The 20,298-nt window shown below is 49.2% G+C and overlaps 1 protein-coding gene across 6 annotated transcripts in view; it reads left to right on the forward strand.

The window, feature by feature from the left end:
* Positions 1-20,298, forward strand: part of TPCN1 (two pore segment channel 1) — a 63,991-nt gene that overhangs the window by 15,892 nt on the left and 27,801 nt on the right. For all 6 annotated transcript variants that reach the window (XM_082667416.1, XM_082667417.1, XM_082667419.1 and 3 more), the window contains exon 3: positions 14,794-14,921. In XM_082667416.1, coding sequence (XP_082523542.1) covers positions 14,794-14,921 — 128 coding nt within the window. The remainder of the gene's footprint in view (positions 1-14,793; positions 14,922-20,298) is intronic.

Genomic DNA, 20,298 nt, shown 5'->3' on the forward strand with positions numbered 1-20,298 from the left:
CTGAGTAGGTGCTATTGTTTTGGGTCCTGATGTGCCTGTTTCTGGGAGCACAAGTTTTTGCAAAGTCATGGACCACGTCTTCTCTGCACACACCCAGGGCACTTAATAACAGACTCCCATGAAGTAACATATCTGGGAGTGAGTCACTAGGTTCCCAAAACACCCAGGATCCCAAGTGACTCTGTTTGTCACAGCTTACCCAGCCCCTGGAACCATCTGGCGTGACCAGGAGACTCATTCATGTGTGATCAGGTCAGAACTAGGCCGGGCGGGGCCTGGCCCCTGCTTGCCCTAGGAGCAGCCTACTTTGGGGATGTCTTTGGTCTCTGCTTTCGGAGTTCTCCGGGGTGCACACGTCTCATAATTGCCATGTCAGCCCCGGGGTGGTGTGGTCCCACCTTCCCTCACCTCTGAGCTCGCCCCTCCACCACCCCACCCCTCGTAGGCCACCTCTCCCTCTTGTTAATCTCTCTTTTTGTTAGACTGGGATTTTATTTATTTGCTTTTTCTTATTCTCTGAGCTCTTGCTGGAAATCAGCTCGGGCAGAGTGACTGTGCTCAGCGCTGGCTCATGGCTTGGAGCCACTCCAGGCTGCCGGCTGCGTCGGCTTTCCCTTGTGGGTGAGCGTCGACGAGCATGATGCCTTTCCTCTGCGACACCCCAGGGTCCCCTCTTCTTGCCGGCTCGGCTGCTCGCACTTGGCTGGCCTGCCTTTTCGTTGTGAATGGCAGTTTTTCCTGTGCACCCTGGACCCTGTCTGGCCACCTCGATGGGGCTCAGACTTTCTCAGTTGCAGAGCCTGCTCAGCCTTCAGACCAGTTGAGCTGTTTGCTTTTGCTGCGTGTTTTGTGCTGTTCCCTTTTGGAGCTCGGACACTGTCCCGGGGTGGGCAGGGGCTCCCAAGTCTGGAGACGGGGATAGCTTGGGAGAATCCTCAGGTTGTTAGACATGTGTGTGTGTCGGGAGAGTGATCGTACGTGCTGCTGATGTAGTGTGTTCTGACATTTCTTCAGAGTCTCTTGGTCTGTAGCAAAGGATGGGGTTGAATTTCTAGTGTCATCTCTCAGCAGCTGTGCAAACTTAAAGGAGGAGCTAAGCTTCGGTTTCTCCCTGAGTTTCACTTTCTTCAGCTGTAAAACGGGGAGAAGAACATCTCCATTCAGGGTTGACATAAAGATTAAATGGGAAATTCCATATAACATCTCCCGGTACCACCTCAGTAGGTGGAAACTCTAACTAATAGTAAAGTATCAGGGTTTCATTTTCAACAAAGTAGCGATGATGCCCTTTCTAGAGCCTCTGAGTAGGTAATCTAAGGACTCCGCGTTGAGGACTTGAGCTTGCCCTTCCTTTTATTAAATCCTTCCTCTTAAGGAATGTTAATTGGGTTTTGGATTTTCTTAGGGATCCCGTGGTGTCGAATGGGGGAACCATATGTTAATTTCCTTGACCGTCCAGGTGCACTGCAGAGACAATTCAACTGAAGTAGCCCCACCTCCTGCCCACTCTTTAGGATGGCTTTTTGGTTTCCATTGCATTTTTCTTTATTCACGATGCGCTCTCTTCCCCACTCGACAGAAAGGGAACCGAGGAGGAGGAAGAGGAGGCCGAGCCCAGTGCCCGGCCACCGACTGCACAGGCTCTCAGGCCCTGCCGGCTCCCCTGGGAGCAGCACCCACCAGGCCAGCCTGGGTCCTGGAGAAGTGGCGTGCCCAGGCCATCAAACTCTCTGCGGGTTGTAGACTTCCTCCTGACATGTCACTCCCCCAAGGCGCCTGTGCCTCCCGGCCGTCTTACCCCTTGTTGCCGCTCTTCTGAGTATAGCCACCAGCTCACAGGAGATCCAGATGCTGGGCTGTGGCCAGTGTTCATGGGAGCCGGGTCCAGTCAGCCCCCCAGGCGCTCCCAGGTAGGGGCTAGAGCAGACCTCTGATCAGTAGCCACGTGGAGAACGAGTCTCATGGCCAGACTTGTTCCCCTGAGCACCACTTATCCGCTGACCCGCTGCAGAGGCCCAGGGAGCGCCAGCGTGCAGTGAAAAATGCCTTTGTCTCCATTTGCTGTTGTGCTGCTTCCATCCCCATCCCTGTGCGTTTCACAATTAGCATCTCCAGTGCTTCCAAGTGAATACAGGACAGATGTTCGCACAGGTGCTGCCCTCTTTACTGGGTAAACAGAGTGGAGTTGGCATGTTTTTCTGTGTGTGTGTGTGTGTGTGCGCGCGCGCGCGCAAAGTAGGCCTTGGAGATGGTTGTAGTGTTTACAAATGTTTTCTCAAAGCATCCGATGCACTTTTGCACGTGGTAGGTGCTCAATAAATACTTTGTGATGAGTTATTAGTGGGAATAAAAGCCTTTTGTTTCATAAAAAACCCAGGGGCCCGGGAGCAGGAACTACAATTCCAAGTCAAGCCTTGAAATTCACAGACTAAAGAAGATGGAAATCATTTCCAGCCTCACCAAGAAATTATCTGCCAGCATCTGGCAAACCCCTTCTGCTCTCTTTGCCTTGGCGGAGGGTGGTGGTGGGTTGTGTAGCAGTGGCAAGACATGGTTCTTCACGTGCAGGGTGGTCAGGACAATCAGTGCAGGTGACCCCAGCGGCTCCTGGCAAGTTAACTGCTCTGTAAACACGAGCTCACCATGGCTCCTCCGGGGAAAGGACCTTGCCCTTTTGCCTGTGCAGAATGTAGATGGGATTACAGTATAACTGAGAATGCCCTCCCGGCCTGTGTTTTTCCGATTGGCACACCTGGTCCAACTGCTCTGCTGGTAAAACCCAGCAGCTCAAGTCCAGTCTCCTTAACATGGCTTACAGCCCACCCGCTGCTCCTGCCTCACAAAAGAGTCAGGCTGCTGGGCTCAAACCCCAGCCTGGCCCCTTTCTTGCTCTGTGACCTTGGGCAAATCACTTAGCCTCTCTGGGCCTTAATTTCCCCTTCTGGAAACTGAAGATATTAATAGTCTCTAGTTCATGGGGCTTTTTATACTTAAAAGAATTAACAAACGTAAAGCACTGAGTGTGAGCTGTTATTCTTGTTCTCATTCCCACACATCAGCCTTATCTCTGGCTTCAGAATTACCGAACCCTCTGCAGTTTCCCAGACATCCCTTGCTATTTGCTTCTCTGTGCTTTATGCATGACCTTCCTGTTTCTGGAATGTACCCCTCACCCCATCCCCATCCCCCTTTTGAACACCTTTTCATCCCTCCTCCTTTCAAAGCCAGCACGGATATCGCCCCTGAATCCCTCTCTGCCTCTTTTCTCCAGCCCCCGTGGACGGTCATTGTCATCACATCCTTTTCTCGGCTGTTGTAACCAACAAGTGCCTTTAACGCACCAGAATCACATCCCTTCTCCTGCCTCCTGATCGTGAACTCCGTGAGGGCAAAGTTCATGGTTTTACGTTTTCAAATCCAACACCTAACTCAATGCCTGGTATACAGTAGGTGCTGAGGAAATGTCTCCTCAAATGAAACCATATTTGTTTGCATCTAGAAGGTCAGCCTTTTAAAAACTTGCCCCTCCCCTTTTCTCCCCCAAATAACCGCATGATTTATTAAGACTAGAGACTTGCTCTCAAGGTCACATTTGCAACCTCAGGGTGTGAGTTCCCTGCGTGGCCAGTTTGAGGGTGGGCCCCTGGGACAGCAGTTGCTACTCTAAATTACCAAGAGATGCTTATTTTCCGGGCCCCTCCCAAGAGTCTGTTGTTTCTGATCTTCACCCCTCCCGACTTTCTGTACATCTCTGTTTATAGCTGCTGCTCTCAACTTGCTACCCAGTTCAAGTCCCTTCCATGGCTGGCCTTGTGTATCTGCAGGGAATCCCTCTGGATTTGGCCACGTAGGTCCCTGTCAGCTGGCCAGAAACAGAGTTGGAGGTGGCGCAGGGCGTTATCCAGGCTAGTTCCAAACCAGGGCTCCTTCTAGAACAGTGCTTGACCCAGTACCGGCCTGGGTGAGCCTTTCATCTTTCCTTTCCTCCTCTGGCTTAAGCCTTTGGAAGGACAGGTTTTGGGCTTGAGGCCAGCGATTCAACTGGGAGGGCTGCACGCCAGCTCTCGCCTTTGTGGAGGTTAGTCTATTTGCCCGGAGTTCTGCCTGGGTTTACAGCCTCTCCTAACGTGCGTTGATGACGCGGGTCTACCTCCCAGGCCATCGTGCAGTCAGTCGTCAGCAGAGAAGTCTCGAGCAGAAGGAAACGTGCGCTCTGCTTTCTTTCGGGGTAGTGGCTTTTGCCTGATTTTTATCTGGGGGCCTTTAAAGAGCCACAGCCGGCACAGAAGCAGGGCGGCGACGCCGTGCCTGGAAAACTCATCAGCGTCCCTCTGGTTTGTGTTCCTCCCCTTCAAGCCTTTTCCCATGGAGTGGGGCTCTCAGCGACAACTGGCGAACGGTTGATTGCTCGTTGTCATTCTGGTGGGCACTGGTGTCCGGAGGGCTCCAAGTGCTTTGTGGGTACTCGCATTTGTTTCTCAGATGCCCAGGTGCACAGTTGGCACCAGTCCCGGTTAATGGATGAAGAAACTGAGGCTCTGGGGATCAAGGTCGTGAACCAAGGGCTGGGAGGGGCACAGCTGGGAGCGAACTTGGGTGTTCAGGGCTACGTTTTGTCTTGAAGAGAATGTGCGGGATGTGTGTGTGTGTGAACGCATAAGGTTGTGTATGTGTAAGAGAATGAGAATGAAAAGGAGGGAGGATTGAATGGGGTGGGGTCCTCAGTATAAACCTGCCCAGGAACAGTCACTGCCTTGCAGTCTTTCCGATCAGAACTACCTCCCACGAGGAGCTCATATGCCTTCTATCCAAAGCAACCTCTTGCCCAGGCCCCAAAGGAAGGCCGCAGTGATTTACCCAGCCCTGGTGGACCCTGCGCTCGCTGGACGGGGGGGCTGGGTCACAGAAGCCCTCCTCACCTGCCCGTTCTTCCCCTCTCCTCCCTGGCTCCACTCTATAGCCGGCATATGGAAACCGTTTCTGTTTACCCAGTGCCACCAGGATGCTGCTGCACGTGGAAATCTTGGATTCCCCACAGGGTCGTTTCAGAGGCTGCATGCAAAGCAGCCAGCTGTTTTGCAGGGAGCCTCTGGGCCCTGTTACATCAGCTTGGAGGAAAACGTTACCATCTGTGCAAACAGGTCATCCTGGTTTGTCTGCCTGTCCTCTGTGTGGGGAACTTCTCTCCTACTTGGAGGGAGTTCTTTTGTTGTTGTTATTGTTGTTTTGTATTCCAGTGCCTGTCAGTTCAGCAGTTTCTTTCTGTTCCTTCTCCTCTATGTTCACCTCCCTGGGCTGACTGCCAGGATGCAGGGAGGGCAGTTAAGGGGTTGGTGATGCATAAATCTTTAGTGGCAAAAGTCGTTGGGCCTGAAAAGGCTGCAGGCTGGTTTCACAGGAGAGTTCTCTGCCCAGGGCACCCGAAGTGCAGAACAAAGTGTTTCTCTTTGGGGGTTGGGGTTGGGGGGACTTGCCCTAGAGGCTCCGAATGGGATCTTCCTGGTTGCCAAGAATGTTCCTAGTCAGCTTCCTCTGGCCCTTCTCCTGCGAGCGGAGAAGCTGGTTTGCTGTGGGAGCCAGAAGACTGCCACTCCCACCCTCCTGCGCTGCTGTGTATCGTTTTTTTCCTCCTTCTTCCCGCCCGTTTCTGGGCCAGCTGCCTCCCAGGAAAGACGGAAATGCAGAGGCGAGGGCCGGCCATCATGTTCCTGGACGAGGCGGCGGATGGCCAGCTCCCCGACAGCCCCGTCGTGAGGTCATCCCACCTCCTCCAGCTGGGCCCTTGCGGTATGCCTTGACCTTGCCTTTCCAGCTCGTCTGGAGACACCCACCCTGCCCTGGGCGAGCACGGTGCCAAAGTCAGAGGTCGAACGTGTTGATTCTTATGTGGTCTCTGACATCCACTGGTGTGAGGGCTGGTCCCTGATCACAGGAGGGGGCTGGGCCTGGGGTGCTGTGTGAGAGCCCTCCAGACCGCCTTGTTGTCCAGACTTTCCCTGTGCAGGGGTTGCCCCGAAAGTTGCATCATCAACTTTCACCTGGAGACCTGGGGGCCGCTGTTTCTCCCAGCAAGTGCAAATTTGGCCCAGGTGGGTAGGATTAGGCCAGTGGCTTATTCTTTGATTTGTCTCACAGCTGTGCACCAGCAATTACACAGTGGCAGACAGTGGGCGTCAGACCACTGTCCACATTACTCTAGTGAGGGATGAGTGACCAGTGTTTGTGGTGGGGAAGCTCTAGGAGGGGAGCCAGGAGGCGCAGGTGCTAGAGCTGGCTCTCTGACGGGTCAGCCCTGTTACGCAGGCACACCTGCCCTCCCTGGCCTCAGTTTCCCATCTCTAAGAGACAGGCATTCAATTAAGTGGTCTCTGTGATCCATTTCAGACCTGACCATCATCCTTTCTAAGACCCCAGACCTGACACTCATCGTTTCTAAGATGAGCCTCAGAAAGTACTCAGGTCCACGCAGGGAAGCCCCGTAGCCCGTAGAGCACGCTAAACTCTGCTCTGTGGTTTAGCATGGGGATTCTCAGCACGGAACCTGCTGACCTTCTAACTGTGTGAGACCCGGGCAAGTTCACAGATCTCTCTGGGCTTCCATTGCCTCATCTGTAAAATGGGCACAATAATGGTCGCCACCTCATAGGGTTATTGTGAGTATGAAATTTATAGAAATATATACATTTATATAAATACATAAATAAATATATGGTGCTGAGAATAGCCTGGCACACAGAGTATGCCCTGTAAGTGTGTTTGTTATTTCAGCAGAAGCTGAGTTGATGAGATTGTGGGGCTGAGGTTAGTTAGGGTAGGGGAGAGACCTGTGTGCTAAAGAAGATCCTGTCACCCTCTCGGTGCAGCGAGGCAGTGTTGGTGGAAGGCTTCTGGTAGCCAGCAGGATCCAAGCGGCTGGGCTCTGCACCAGGTGTGTCATGGCCGGCCCCATGGGTGGTTCATGAGTTGGGAGTCATTTTTAAAGCCATCTGCACCCCCTTGCCTGTCCCCCTCACCGTCTTTATGTATCTGTAAATTCATAGATGCTGTGAATTGCAAAGGCAGCTGGTCCAACTTGCTGCTTGCTGGGGGAACCTCCCTCTGTTGAAGCCTCCTCTTGAGGCCCCGTGTTGATGGCGTATGTGCTGCCTTGGCAGACAGGCGCCCCCAGAGTGCAGGGACTATCCAGGTACCTCCAGCAGCTGGGGCCCCCAGCACCTAGGAGCTGTACTCCGCCCCTGGGGATGCCCATCAAAACAACGAGTAGAACAATGCCATTCATTGTTGGTTTTAAAATATTTTTATTAAGAATTCTTTCTTTTTTTTAAAAAAAAAATTTATTTATTTATTTATGGCTGTGTTGGGTCTTCGTTTCTGTGCTAGGGCTTTCTCTAGTTGCGGCGAGCGGGGGCCACTCTTCATCGCGGTGCACGGGCCTCTCACTATTGCGGCCTCTCTTGTTGCGGAGCACAGGCTCCAGACGTGCAGGCTTAGTAATTGTGGCTCGCGGGCCCAGTTGCTCCGCGGCACGTGGGATCTTCCCAGACCAGGGCTCGAACCCGTGTCCCCTGCATTGGCAGGCAGATTCTCAACCACTGCGCCACCAGGGAAGCCCAAGAATTATTTCTAACTTACAGATCACGTTAGGAATAAAATGACAAACACATATGTACCCAGCGCCACCAGAGCTTAGTGCTTACTTAATTTTAATAAATCAAACATGACAGAGTTAAAGCCCCCTTTGCCCAGTGCATTTGGGGGCAGCTCTTTTTTTTTTTTAAGATTCTTTTTTCGATGTGGACCATTTTTAAAGTTTTTATTGCCTTTGTTACAATATTGCTTCTGTTTTATGTTTTTGGTTTTTTTGGCCATGAGGCATGTGGGGTCTTAGCTCCCTGACCAGGGATTGAATCCGCACCCCCTGCATAGGAAGGTGAAGTCTTAACCACTGGACCGACCGCCAGGGAAGTCCCGGGGGCAGCTCTTGTAGTTAGAAAAGCCTTCCTGGGATCTGGTGGAAATGCCCGTCCTGTGACATCTCCTCCCGAGTCCTTGTTCTGCCCTTTGTAGCCTCACAACATGTCTCCTCACACCTGCCAGCCACCAGGTGTGATCTGTGACTGGAGAGCGTACGTTTTGCCTCTGTGATGCTTGCTGTTGCATGGGGGCCCTGGCATCCTAGTGCTTGGCAGTAACCAGCTGCCCTCTGAGGAACTACATGGCCTTTAGGAGTTTGGGAAGGAACAGGAAATGGAGAGAGATGCAGTGGGAGCGAGATCCTAAAGACCCTTGCTGAGTCTGAAGTCTTGTTAAGCACCTGAGGGATAGGATCAGATTTACGCTTTACCGACTTCATCCTGCAGCGAGACTCCCCCGAGGTCAGGGAAAGGCCCAGGCAGCGAGAACCAGCCTGAAGGCTGTTGCTGACTTTTAGGTGAAAGGCAGGAGGCTCCAGTGAATGTGGGGAGTGGAGATGGATTAGAGAGAGGAGACCCTCCCAGACCTGGCGACTTATAGGCCATGGGGGGTGGGGGGAAGGTGATGTGAAAGATTTCCGGCCGTGAAGACCGTCCTCCCAAGGCAGCTGGAAGGCTGGTCTGTCTCCCTGTCCCAGGGGTCCTTGTGGATTTCAGAGACTGGATGGAATTGTTGTTTGTGCATCGGGGGAGAAGACTGTCTCTCACCCAAACCAGGGCCCTTCAAGTTACCAAGAGTTGGGCTTCCCTGGTGGCGCAGTGGTTGAGAGTCCGCCTGCCGATGCAGGGGACACGCGTTCGTGCCCCGGTCCGGGAAGATCCCACATGCCGCGGAGCGGCTGGGCCCGTGAGCCATGGCCGCTGAGCCTGCGCATCCGGAGCCTGTGCTCCACAACGGGAGAGGCCCACAACAGTGAGAGGCCCGCGTATCGCCAAAAAAAATAATAAAAGATACCAAGGGTCACCTGCTCCCAGGCAAAAGCCATTGGTGTGAGTGAGGTGGAAGTGGCAAGGATTGGCCTGCACTGGGGGATGCTGTAGCGTTCCCCCGCCCCCCATCACAGTGGTGTATGGTGTAAGTGATGGGGGCAAAGGGGAGAAGTTGAGGAGGACCACGTGCCTTCTCCCCACCAGGATGGGTCTGAGAGAGCTCCCGGGCGGGAGGCAGAAACTGGATCAATTTGCTGAGACCCCTACACGAGAAGAAGGGCTCGGAAGGCTTACACGGGGGTCTCCAAGGCAGGGGCTCCTGCAGACGCTTATGTCTAGCACGGGCTGGGAAAATGGCACTAATGTCCGCTGCCATCTGTGCCAGCCTGTCGCCGCCCACCCCGCACCAGCACCGCTATTTATTCGACCTAGGGCTGCTGTGTCCCGGGTTCTGGCTCCTGCCGTGCTGTGCAAAGGTCATGGAGGACAGGGCACAGGCGCACAAGCTCCCAGCTCCATCCAGATGCCGGCAGGCATCTTTCTCCTACTTGGGAGTCACGTTTTGGCTCATGCTTCCCTGGTCCATGTGAGCGGGTGGAGGAAGGTGGTTTGACCTTCTCCTGTCTCTGCCTAGGGCTTAGTTCTTTCAGAAATGGGCACTGGGATCAGAGTTGGGAAATGTTGGCATTGGTAGAGCAGGACCAGGATGATCAAGGGCTGGCTGCAGCCAGATGTCCTGCCTTCTACCTGTTACTCCATTTGAGTGATGGAACTGCTGCTATATATATATATTTTTTTTTTGCGCTACGCGGGCCTCTCGCTGTTGTGGCCTCTCCCGTTGCGGAGCACAGGCTCCGGACACGCAGGCTCAGTAGTTGTGGCTCACGGGCCCAGCCGCTCCGCCGCATGTGGGATCTTCCCGGACCGGGGCACGAACCCGCGTCCCCTGCATTGGCAGGCGGACTCTCAACCACTGTGCTACCAGGGAAGCCCCCGCTGCTATATTTTTAATCCTTTCGGCACTACCTTGTCCTCCTTTTCGGGTTGCGAATCCTTGAGAGGCATGCAGCCTACTAATTAGAAGCTAACCAGCCTAGTTTGGTATCCAAGCCCTTCTTCTCGCTGGCTGCATGACCCCAGGAAGGTACTTAACCTTCTGCACCTTAATCTCCTCAAGTCTGAAGTGGGAATAATAATATCACCTTCTTCATAGGATAGCTGTGAGAATTAAATAGCTTGATTGGTAGAAAGTACTCAGGTATGTATCAGTTATCTATTGCTGTATAACGAACCAGCCCCAAACACAGCACCTTAAGACGAAGACATCATTTATTCTGCTCGTGAGTCTGCAGTTTGGGCAGGGCTTGGGGGAGGGGCAGCTTCTCTGCCCCACACAGTGACTGGGGCTGGGGGTCTGTTTGTGAGATGACTTATTCAGCCTGACCAACAAGTTGGTGCCGGCTGCTTCCTGGCAGCTCAGCTGGGCTGTGGACTGGGCGCCTTGATTCTCCTCCGTGGGCCTCTCTCACAACATGGTGGCTGCGTTCCAAGAGCAAGAGACCCAAGAGAAGAAGGTGGAAGCATTTTGATGACTTAGCTTTGGAAGTCATAAGCATTACTTCCTCTATCCTCTCTTGGTCAAGAGGGTCACAAAGCCTCACCTGGTTTCAGGAGGAGGAGACATAGTCTCTACCTCTTTGTAGGGAGTTGGCAGGGTTCTAGAAGAGCATGTAGTATGAAAGATAGTGCTGTGGCTATCTTTGGGGAAAAAATCTGCCACAGAATAGATTTTGACACGTAATAAGCGATCCATAGGTACTTGCTACCACTAGTTTAAAACCATTCTCTGCTGTCCTTCACTGCAGACTTGTCTTTCTTAGAGGGTGGGAGTGTAGCATAGTGGTTAAATGCAGCTGCTCTGGAGGGGCGCTGCCTGGGGTTAAATCCTGGCTCAGCCCTTTACAGCTCTGTGACCTTGGGCAAGTTGTTAACCTCTCTGTACAGTAGGATTTATGCTAGTGTGTATCTTATGGGATGGTGAGGATTACGTGAGTTAATCAGCATGGAGCACTCAGCACAGAGCAAGTAGTGTTAACTCATTACTTTTCTTATATCCTTCACTGGTGCAGTCCCTTCCAGAAAGACTGTCCTAGTTACACATGCTAGCAACGGAGCTCAATCCAGAGTAGGTTTGTGAACTGGAAGTCCCTTCGCTTCCAGACGCACAAAGTTGGGAGGGGAGAAAAAGAACTATACTGTTGTAAGAGTCTTATACTAGACATGAAGTGGTCTCTTGATGGTAGACGTGATAAATCTAAAATGTATACTATAAACCCCAGAGCAACCTCTGAATAACAAAAGAAAGCATTGTAGCTAATAAGCCAACAAGGAGATAAAATGGAACCATAAAAAAATATACGGTCATCCAAAAGAAGGCAGAAAACAAGAACAAAGAACAGGTGTGGCAAATCTGCGATAAATTGCAAGATGATATATTTAAGCCTAATCATATTAGTAAGTACTTAATTGTAAATAATCTAAATCCTCCAATTAAAAGGCAGAGTTTTTCGGATTGGGAGAAAGGAGCAAGACCAAACTCTATGCTGCCTACAGGAAACAAAGTTTAAATACAAAGACACAAAGAGGGGACTCCCTGGTGGTGCAGTGGATAAGTCTCCACGCTCCCAATGCAGGGGGCCTGGGTTCTATCCCTGGTCAGGGAACTAGATCCCACATGCATGCCGCAACTAAGAGTTTGCATGCCACAACTAAGGAGCACACCTGGTGCAACCAAAAAAAAAAAAAGTTTCTCCTTTAAAAAAAAAAAGACACAAAGAGATTAAAAGAATGGAAAAAGCTACACTAATCACTAATTCAAAGAAATAATCAAAACTGGAGTAGACATATTAATCAGAGATAAATATTTGTATATTTATGTAAACTCTCAAAATTCAAAAAGAAGAAAATAACCTAATAAATAAGCAGGTAAACTACTGAAGCCCGTGCGCCTAGAGCCCGTGCTCCACAACGAGAAGCCACCGCAATGAGAAGCGTGTGCACCGCAACGAGGAGTAGCCTCTGCTTGCTGCAACTAGAGAAAGCCCGCACACGGCTACGAAGACTCAACACAGCCATAAATGAATACATAGATGAATAAATAAATAAATAAATAAATACAAATTTTTAAAAATTTTTTAAAAATAAAAACCTTCCAAAGAAAAGGAAAGAAAAAGGTAAAAGAAAGATTTGGAGACACTTCAGTTAAGTTGTACAAATGGCAAATAAAGATATGGAAAGATGCTCAACATTATTAGTCGTTAAGGAAACACAAAGTAAAAGCATTGGAATTAAAACAATGCAGTACCATCACAACCTTTTAGAATAGTTGACTAAGAAAACTGAGCATGTCAATTGTTGGTGAGGAGGTAGAGGACCTGCAACTCTCATTCACTGCTAGTGGGAATGTAGAATGGTACAATCAATTTGGAAAACAGTTTGGTAGTTTTGTAAAAAATTAAATGTATGATCTAGCTATTTCAGCCCTAGGTATTTACCCCAGAGAAATGAAAGCCTTTGTCCATACCATACCCTGTACGTGAATGTTCATAGCAGTCGTTTGAAATAGCGAAACCCTGGCAGCAATCTAAATGTGAATGGATAAACCGTGGTACATCCATGCGATGGAATACTCAGCAATAAAACAGAATGGACTACTGACACACCCTATAACATGGATGAATTTAAAATAATTATGCCGGGGCTTCCCTGGTGGCGCAGTGGTTGAGAGTCCGCCCGCCGATGCAGGGGACACGGGTTCGTGCCCCGGTCCGGGAAGATCCCACATTGCCGCGGAGTGGCTGGGCCCATGAGCCATGGCCGCTGAGCCTGCGCGTCCGGAGCCTGTGCTCCGCAGCGGGAGAGGCCACAACAGTGAGAGGCCCGCGTACCGCAAAAAAAAAAAAAAAATTATGCCAAGTGAAAGAAGCCAAACAAAAAAAAGAGTACATACTGTGATGCTGTTTACATAAAATTTTAAGAGATGCAGGTTCGTCTGATCGTGACAGAAAGCAGATGAGCGGTTGCCTGAGGATGGATGGGTCGGGGGGAGGGCTTGAAAGGGTGACGGTTATATTACCTTGATTGTATTTAGTAATGGTTTCACGAGTGTGTACGCATGTCAACACATACCAAATTGAATACTTTAAATATGTGCAGTTTATTGTGTGTCAAATATATCTCAGTAAAAGTATTTAAAACTCAGTAGAGAAGAGCTTTGCAGAGGGCAGACCTGACTGCCCTTGCTTAGCAGTTCAAAGTCAGAAGGACCAGTTGTGACCCAACAGCCCTTTGAACCCTGCCAGTTTCCTCTCCTTTCCTGTTTGGTTGTGAGCTTTACACATCTGCTCCCTGCCACTGTGCATGACTCATTAGCCAAACATTTGATTCTTTACCCTCCCATAGGTGGGTCATTGGGAATGTGGGTTAGGGGAACCCAATTCTCATCCTAGATTCTCTTCTTCCCAATAAATTTACAAAGCTGAGAGTCATTTCTTGGTGCCATCGCATATGTCAGTGGAGACACCTGAGTGTTATGACGAGCCCAACCCGAACAGGCTTAAGTGTAAAAGGATATTTGTGGGCTCAGACTTCAGAAACGCTACGAGGTAGATTTTGGGCACAGCTTGATCCCAGGGATGTAACTCGGGCAGGTTTTCCCCAGGTCGTGGCAGAGGCAACCGCCAGCAGCAACAGGGAAAGAGCCCCTCCTTTCTAACTGGTCCAGGAAAAGTTCCAGGTTCAGCCCTCATTGGCTGGGCTTGGGTCAGCACCGCTGCCTGAACCAACGCCTGTCCTGGGGGGCTGAGGGGATCTCATTGCACTGGATCATCTGCCTGGGGGCCAGGGGTGGAGTTGGCCAGAGCCAAAGAATATGGACAGAAGGTAGGGAGAGGATGTCCTTCAAAAGCAGATGGGGCTGTTACTGCAAGGAAAGGGCATGGATGTCAGCAGGGAAAAGCCACAGAGGACACTGCACCAGTGAAAAACTCCAATTGGTTTTATTTTTTGACAAGGTAGTATATTAACACGCTTCCAAAAGTCAGAAGTAATCAAAAAGATCACTCCCTCTGAGTGACTTCTACACTGTTCCCTACATCCGTTGTAGGCAATCAATTTCATCGAGTTCTAATTTGTTCTTCCTGTTTCTTTTGTTAAGTAGATATCTCTGTGTTTTCTTGTTTTCTCCCTTTCTTACACAAAAGATAGCATACAGTATGTGCTTTTTTTATACTTGCTTTTTTCACTTAACAAGAGAAGGAAAAACTCTTTAAAATTGAGGTATGGTTGATGTACAATATATAAGTTTCGGGTGTATAACATAGTGATACACAATTTTTAAAGGTTATGCTTCATTTATAGTTATTATAAAATATTCCTCTGCCGCACAGTATACCCCTGTAGCTTACTTATTTTATACATAGTAGTTTGTATCTCTTAATCCCTATCCCTATCTTGCCCCTCCCCCCTTCCCTCTCCCTACTAGTAACCACTAGTTTGTTCTCTATTTCTGAGTCTGCTTTTTTTGTTTATATTCAATAGTTTGTCTTATTTTTTAGATTCCACATATAAGTGATATCATAAAGTATTTGTCTTTCTCTGTCTGACTTATTTCACTAAGCATAATACCCTTCGTGTCCATCCATGTAAGAAAAACATTTTTAACTAGGCATACTAATTCTTGCTGTCATTAGTACACGGGATGGTGCATTGACTTACAGTTAATAGGATATGTGTGTGAGCATACGAGGTGACTGCCAACCTTTTCTCCTGGTGAATGGTGTCTTTATTCTCTTAAGCCTGGGTTGTAAGTGAATCTCCTCTTGCAATGCAGATGGAGGCAAATATGCCGTCCATGACTCCTGCACCCCCAATCTGAGCTCAGGGGGCGAGAGTTCCCCCTCCAGCCTCACCGGACACAACTGGGAGATGAATTATCAAGAGGCAGCAATCTACCTCCAGGTGAGTATCTTCCGGTCAGGACCTGGCCATTCTTGGCCCCTGTTGGTGGAGTAGGATAGCCGGGGTTCTGTTGGGTGCCCAGCAACTCAGTTCTGCTCCGTGTGTGAGCTTCTCATCTCCTAAGATCAGGCTGGGAGAGCCAAACCGATTGTGCCCACACGGAAGGGTGATGTGAACGGGCTTGCTCTCGGGACCCCCAGTTTGTGGCTCTGCCTGCCCCCAAGGTTCCCCAAGTCTGTCCACTTGGCCTCCCCTGCCCCGCTCCCTCTTCTCAGGCACATTGAGAGGCCGGTTCTCCGGAGGGAATTCTTTTATCTACTTAACACTGCTGACTTAGTGTGGGGAATCTAGAGATCGTTATTCCCTTCCTGTTTAACTTGCTGCTGCTCTCATGTTTGCTGTTTCATGCTTAGTTTTTGTTTTTGTTTTTTTTAAAGAAAAAGAATACTTTTTAATAAAAGTCACGCGTGCTCATTACAATAAGTTTCGGTACAAAGGCGATGTGAAAAAAAATTCACCTAACGCAGTCGCTGACAACATTATTTAAGAATAATACAAAAAAAAAGAATAATACATAGGTTTCATGGGTCTTCTAAAATAATTTTAAAGTCCTGTGGTAGCTATAGCTGTACAGTCTGCTTTTTTTCCCCCCTAGCATGTGGCATAAGCTTTTTTCTCATGTTATAACTGTTGTAAACAAATTTTAAAGTCTTTATAATTCTATCTGGTAAGTGCGTACTAATTTACTTAACTATCCTGATAAGGTTGGATATTTTCTCTTTTTATATTTCCCTATTATAAATTATAATCCGAGGACAATCTGTGCCCACGGCTATTTCTCTCTTTTTCTCTTTAATATCTAGGATTATTTTATTAGGAAAGACTCCAAGAAGTGGAATCAGTGGGTAGAAGGAAACAACCTTTTTTTTTTTTTTTTTTGGAATCAACCTTTTTTAATGCCCTTGTTATATAGTATCGAATACCCTCCAAAGGGGATATTGCCTATTAACTTCCAGTCTGTCTATGGCATTTTCACCGTAATCTTGCCATTTTTGTCATTATAAGATTTCAGCTTCAGCTGTGCATTGAATAAGGGTTTGGGTGAGGAAATGGAATTTTTCTTAAATTCATTTGAATGATCATTTTCCCCTAATCTTTTTTTGTTTGAAGCAGCTCTCCCTTGTAATTATTTGCTTTGCTATTTTTTAAAAAAGATATAATGAAATTCAGATACTTATTTGATAGTTGTTTGGGTGTCTGTGTGTTTCTCGCATTTTATGGCTGTACTCCTCAAGAAATGTATTTTGATTCAGGTTAAGGCAATAGAAATGTTTTAGGGAAATTTTAGCAAGCTTGGGCATGCCAGTTGATGTGGCAGGGCCCCCTTATGCACTGTCACCTTCTCCAAAGTTGAATAGGTGCTAGACAAGAGGGTGGGATGGGTCAGAATATGGAATTAGAATAGCTGCTTGGTAATTCCTTCTTTCCTTAAGCAGGTGAGAACATTAGTAATAAAAATGGCTATCATCAAAAAGTCTACAAATAATAAATGCTACGGAGGGTGTGGAGAAAAGGGAGCCCCGCCTACACTGTTGGTGGGAATGTAAATTGATGCAGCCACTATGGAAAACAGTATGGAGGTTTCCAGAAAGAACCTAAAATAGAGCTACGATATGGTCCAGCAGTCCCACTCCTGGGTATATATCCAGAAAAGACAAAAACTCTAATTTGAAAAGATACATGCAACCTGACATTCATAGCAGCATTATTTACAATAGCTAAGACATGGAAGCAACCCAAGTACCTGTCAGCAGACAATTGGTTTAAGATGTGGTGTATATATACACTATAGAATGTTACTTAGACATAAAAAAGAATGAAATGTTGCCATTTGCAGCAGCATGGATGGACCTAGAGAATATTATACTAAGTGAAGTAAGTCAGACAGAGAAAGACAAATATTATATGATATCACTTATATGTGGAATTTTAAAAAATAATGCAAATGGAGCTTCCCTGGCCGTCTAGTGGTTAAGACTCCCTGCTTCCACTGCAGGGGCCACGGGTTCAACCCCTGGTTGGGGAACTAAGATCCCACATGCTGCGTGGTACGGCAAAAAACACAACCCCCCCCCAAAAAAAAACGCAAACAAATTATATATAGTTTAACTGGGCACTTGCTGATCTTTCTAACAACTCTACCAAGCAGTTTAATCATCTCCCAGTTCATATACCTGAAACTCCCAGGGGCTCAATGAGTCCAAAGCCATCCAGCTAGTAAATTGCCAAGGCTGGACTTAAACCGTGTCCATCCAGCCTCCAAATGACGTTCTTTCTTCTCTATGTGGTTGCCTCACTTCTGTACCTGACCCCATGTATTCACTTGAAAATGGGCCATGTCTTTGTGGGAAAAGAGGTTACAGAACAGAAGGTATCATGTGAAGATTTTTATATATAAATTATACAGTTTTATATATTGTGTTTCTGTATCTATGCACATATACCCATTCACATTTGGAAAGTTATTTATCTAAATATTAAAGGTGATTATTATTGTTTTTTAAAGGTGGTTATTTTTGGCTGATGGAATTTTTACTACCTTATAATTCTGTGTATGATTTGAATTATTTTACAAAAAATGCATCATTTTGTAAAATTAAAACTAAAAGCAAAAGTTGGATCCCCATGGACAGTAGTTCGTGGCTGTTTCTGGAGGATGGCTTTAGCTGGTGTCTGGTAATCGTTTTCATGCTTGCAGGGGAGCTGCAGCATGGCCCCTGAAGCAGGTTGCTGGTGTGCTTGGGTAATTGGCCGCTCGCTGCTTTGAGGCTATCTGGTGCCTGCAGTTTCCTCTCTTCCCAAATTTTACCTGTTAACTCACTCACCCTCAGGAGCTGTGTGCTCGGCGCTCCTGTTGCCTCCAAGACAGTCCTAGTTTTCTGTGTGGACTTCTGCCCCAGGGAGCAGAAAGCAAAGACCTGGAAGTCACATGCAACTGGCCTGCCTTCTTATTTTTCCTAATCATGAATCTCCTAGTTCGTGATCAGCAGCTAGAAAACAAGGCCAGTGTTCTCCTTAGGGTCTGGGTCAGAATCCAGTGACTCGGGTCGTATTTCACTCCGTCCTCGCTAGGGGAGGCCTCATCCTCCATCTCGTCTGTGGCAGTTTCAAGTCCTAGCGGTCAGATCCGAGTCCCCCGTGTTAGTGGTTTCCTCTAGCCAGACCTTCATCCCTGGCTACTTGTTGGAAGAAATTACCCAAGAATTGCATTTTTTAAGAAATCCAAACCAGAAGCTTCCCAGGCCATGCGTGTCCCCTGTGGCCGTGGCCATGCTGGTGAAAACCACAGCCTGGCACAGATCACAGGACTGGCAGCAAGGCTTGTCCAGCCTGCCCTCCGTGTGACCGCCAGGATGTTCGTTCCCTGCCCTGTTGAGTCTGTGGTTTGTCTTTATTTTTTGATAACGAGGATAGGGGTGTAGCCGGCTTCAGGGAAGTGACTCAGTTGAAGTTCCCCCTGCAAACCACAGCCAAGGTCAGAGCTCCCTGCCTCCCAGCTACTGGGCAGTCCTTGGGCTGGGCAGGGGCCTGGAGAATGATCCCTTGCAGGAGTGCTTCATCCTATTTAAACACCTATTAAACACCTATTAAATGCCTACTAAACACATTTAAACACCTATTAAATGCCTACTGTGTGCACCAGGCACCGTGCCAGCTGAGGACCTGACAATACCTCTTGCCTTCCCAATTCTCTGAAACAGGCTTGGCGAGCTGAAGCCACCTCGGGCTAGTACAGGAGCCCACCAGCCAGAGCTGTTTCCACGGCACTGTGTGCCACCTCTGGGCACAGAGACACTTCTTCCCATTGGCCTGGCTTGGCAACCTCTGCAGGAATCACCGAGCATGTGTTAGTTTCACCTTCCCCAGAATAAGGGTTTATGAGGACGGTTGAGTGTGGCCTCATCTCAGAAGAGTCGGAATAGTGGAAGGTCAGACTGCATTCCGGGACAGCCGGAATGCTTTCAGAAGGGCTCTGGGCATCCCTTCTGGCTCGGCCCCTTTCCTCCTCTAGGGATTGGAGCCAAGGGGAAGAGCCTCTGTTCTGAGTGTTTGTGCTGGGAGTGAATGAGACAGATTCTCCCGACTCAGCACCATTGACATTTGGGACCGGATAATTCTTTGTTGTGAGGGGCTGTCCTGCGCATTTGAGGAGGTTTAGCAGCATCCCTGGAGTTTACCCTCTAGATGCCAGCAGCACCCCCAGGTGGGACAACCAAACGTGTCTCCAGGCCAGGGCGGAGTCAGGGGAGGGCAGGTGGTCCACATTGCCCCCAGCTGAGAAGCACTGAGGCAAGGTGATGGTTGTAAAGTACGAGCCAATCAGTACTCTCTCTGCGTCGGCTGCTGGGTGGGGTTCGGGGGTGATGAAGCTGAGGGACCTCCCTTACTTAGCCCTTATCCCCGTGCCCACCAACCCTGGGGAGGCAGTGAAGATCCCCTACCTGCCCCAGAAGGCCGGTCCTAACCGGGAGGGTTATCTGCTTGTATTCCCAAGTGGACCGTTCCCGGTCTGCTCCGTCGATTGCTTTCTACATCGGCAGGAGGCCAAGAATAGAGCAGGGCCGCTGGAATCAGGCTGTCTGGCTCTATGAGCTCAGGTGCTACTGAAGCTCTTTGTGCCTGGATTTCCTTGTCAGGCGTGAGAGGAGTGTGGAGGGCTCAGCGGGGCCGGGGCGGGGCGGGGGGAGGGTGGTGTGGGGGAGGGTGGTGCTGAGCATGGTGCCGGGCCTGGAGGGCACTCGCTGGGGGTCAGCTGCTGTCTCATTACTGTTGGGGTGAAGGCATCAAGCGGTTAGGAAATTAGGTGGAAATGGAGTAAATTAAGAAGTGGGATGGGGAAAGCTGAGTAAAGAAGGAGCGTGATAAAGGTACCCTCACACTTTCCGCTCAGTGTTACTATAACTTAAAATAATAATAACAGGTAACCTCTGGCGGGGAGCTTCCTGTGTGCCAGATGCCGTCCTAAGTGTCTTGCAGGAACCCGGGGAGTGAGTACGAGTGTTGATGGTTGTAAAGGTGAAGGAACATTCTCGGTGTTACCCAGGGAGGAGGGGGGGAGCCAGGACTCAGCTGTTCTTAGTTTACCCCAGACCCCCCCCCCACCCCCCCCCCCCGACCTCAAGCACTTAACATCCCGCAGACACAGCTGAGAGTGAACGTTTGACCTCAGAGAGGACCAGATGTGCCCGCTTCTCTTCGATCTCTTGGATTTTTTTTTCTTTGATTCCTCTGAGTAGTTTTGGGAAGAAGGAAGTCTTTGGAGCCCCATCAGCGGGCCAGGGTGAGACTTGACTGGTGTGCGGTTCTACGAAGATCA

This window comes from Grampus griseus, assembly GCF_964374135.1.
Source record: "Grampus griseus genome assembly, chromosome: 12".
NCBI lineage: Eukaryota > Metazoa > Chordata > Mammalia > Artiodactyla > Delphinidae > Grampus > Grampus griseus.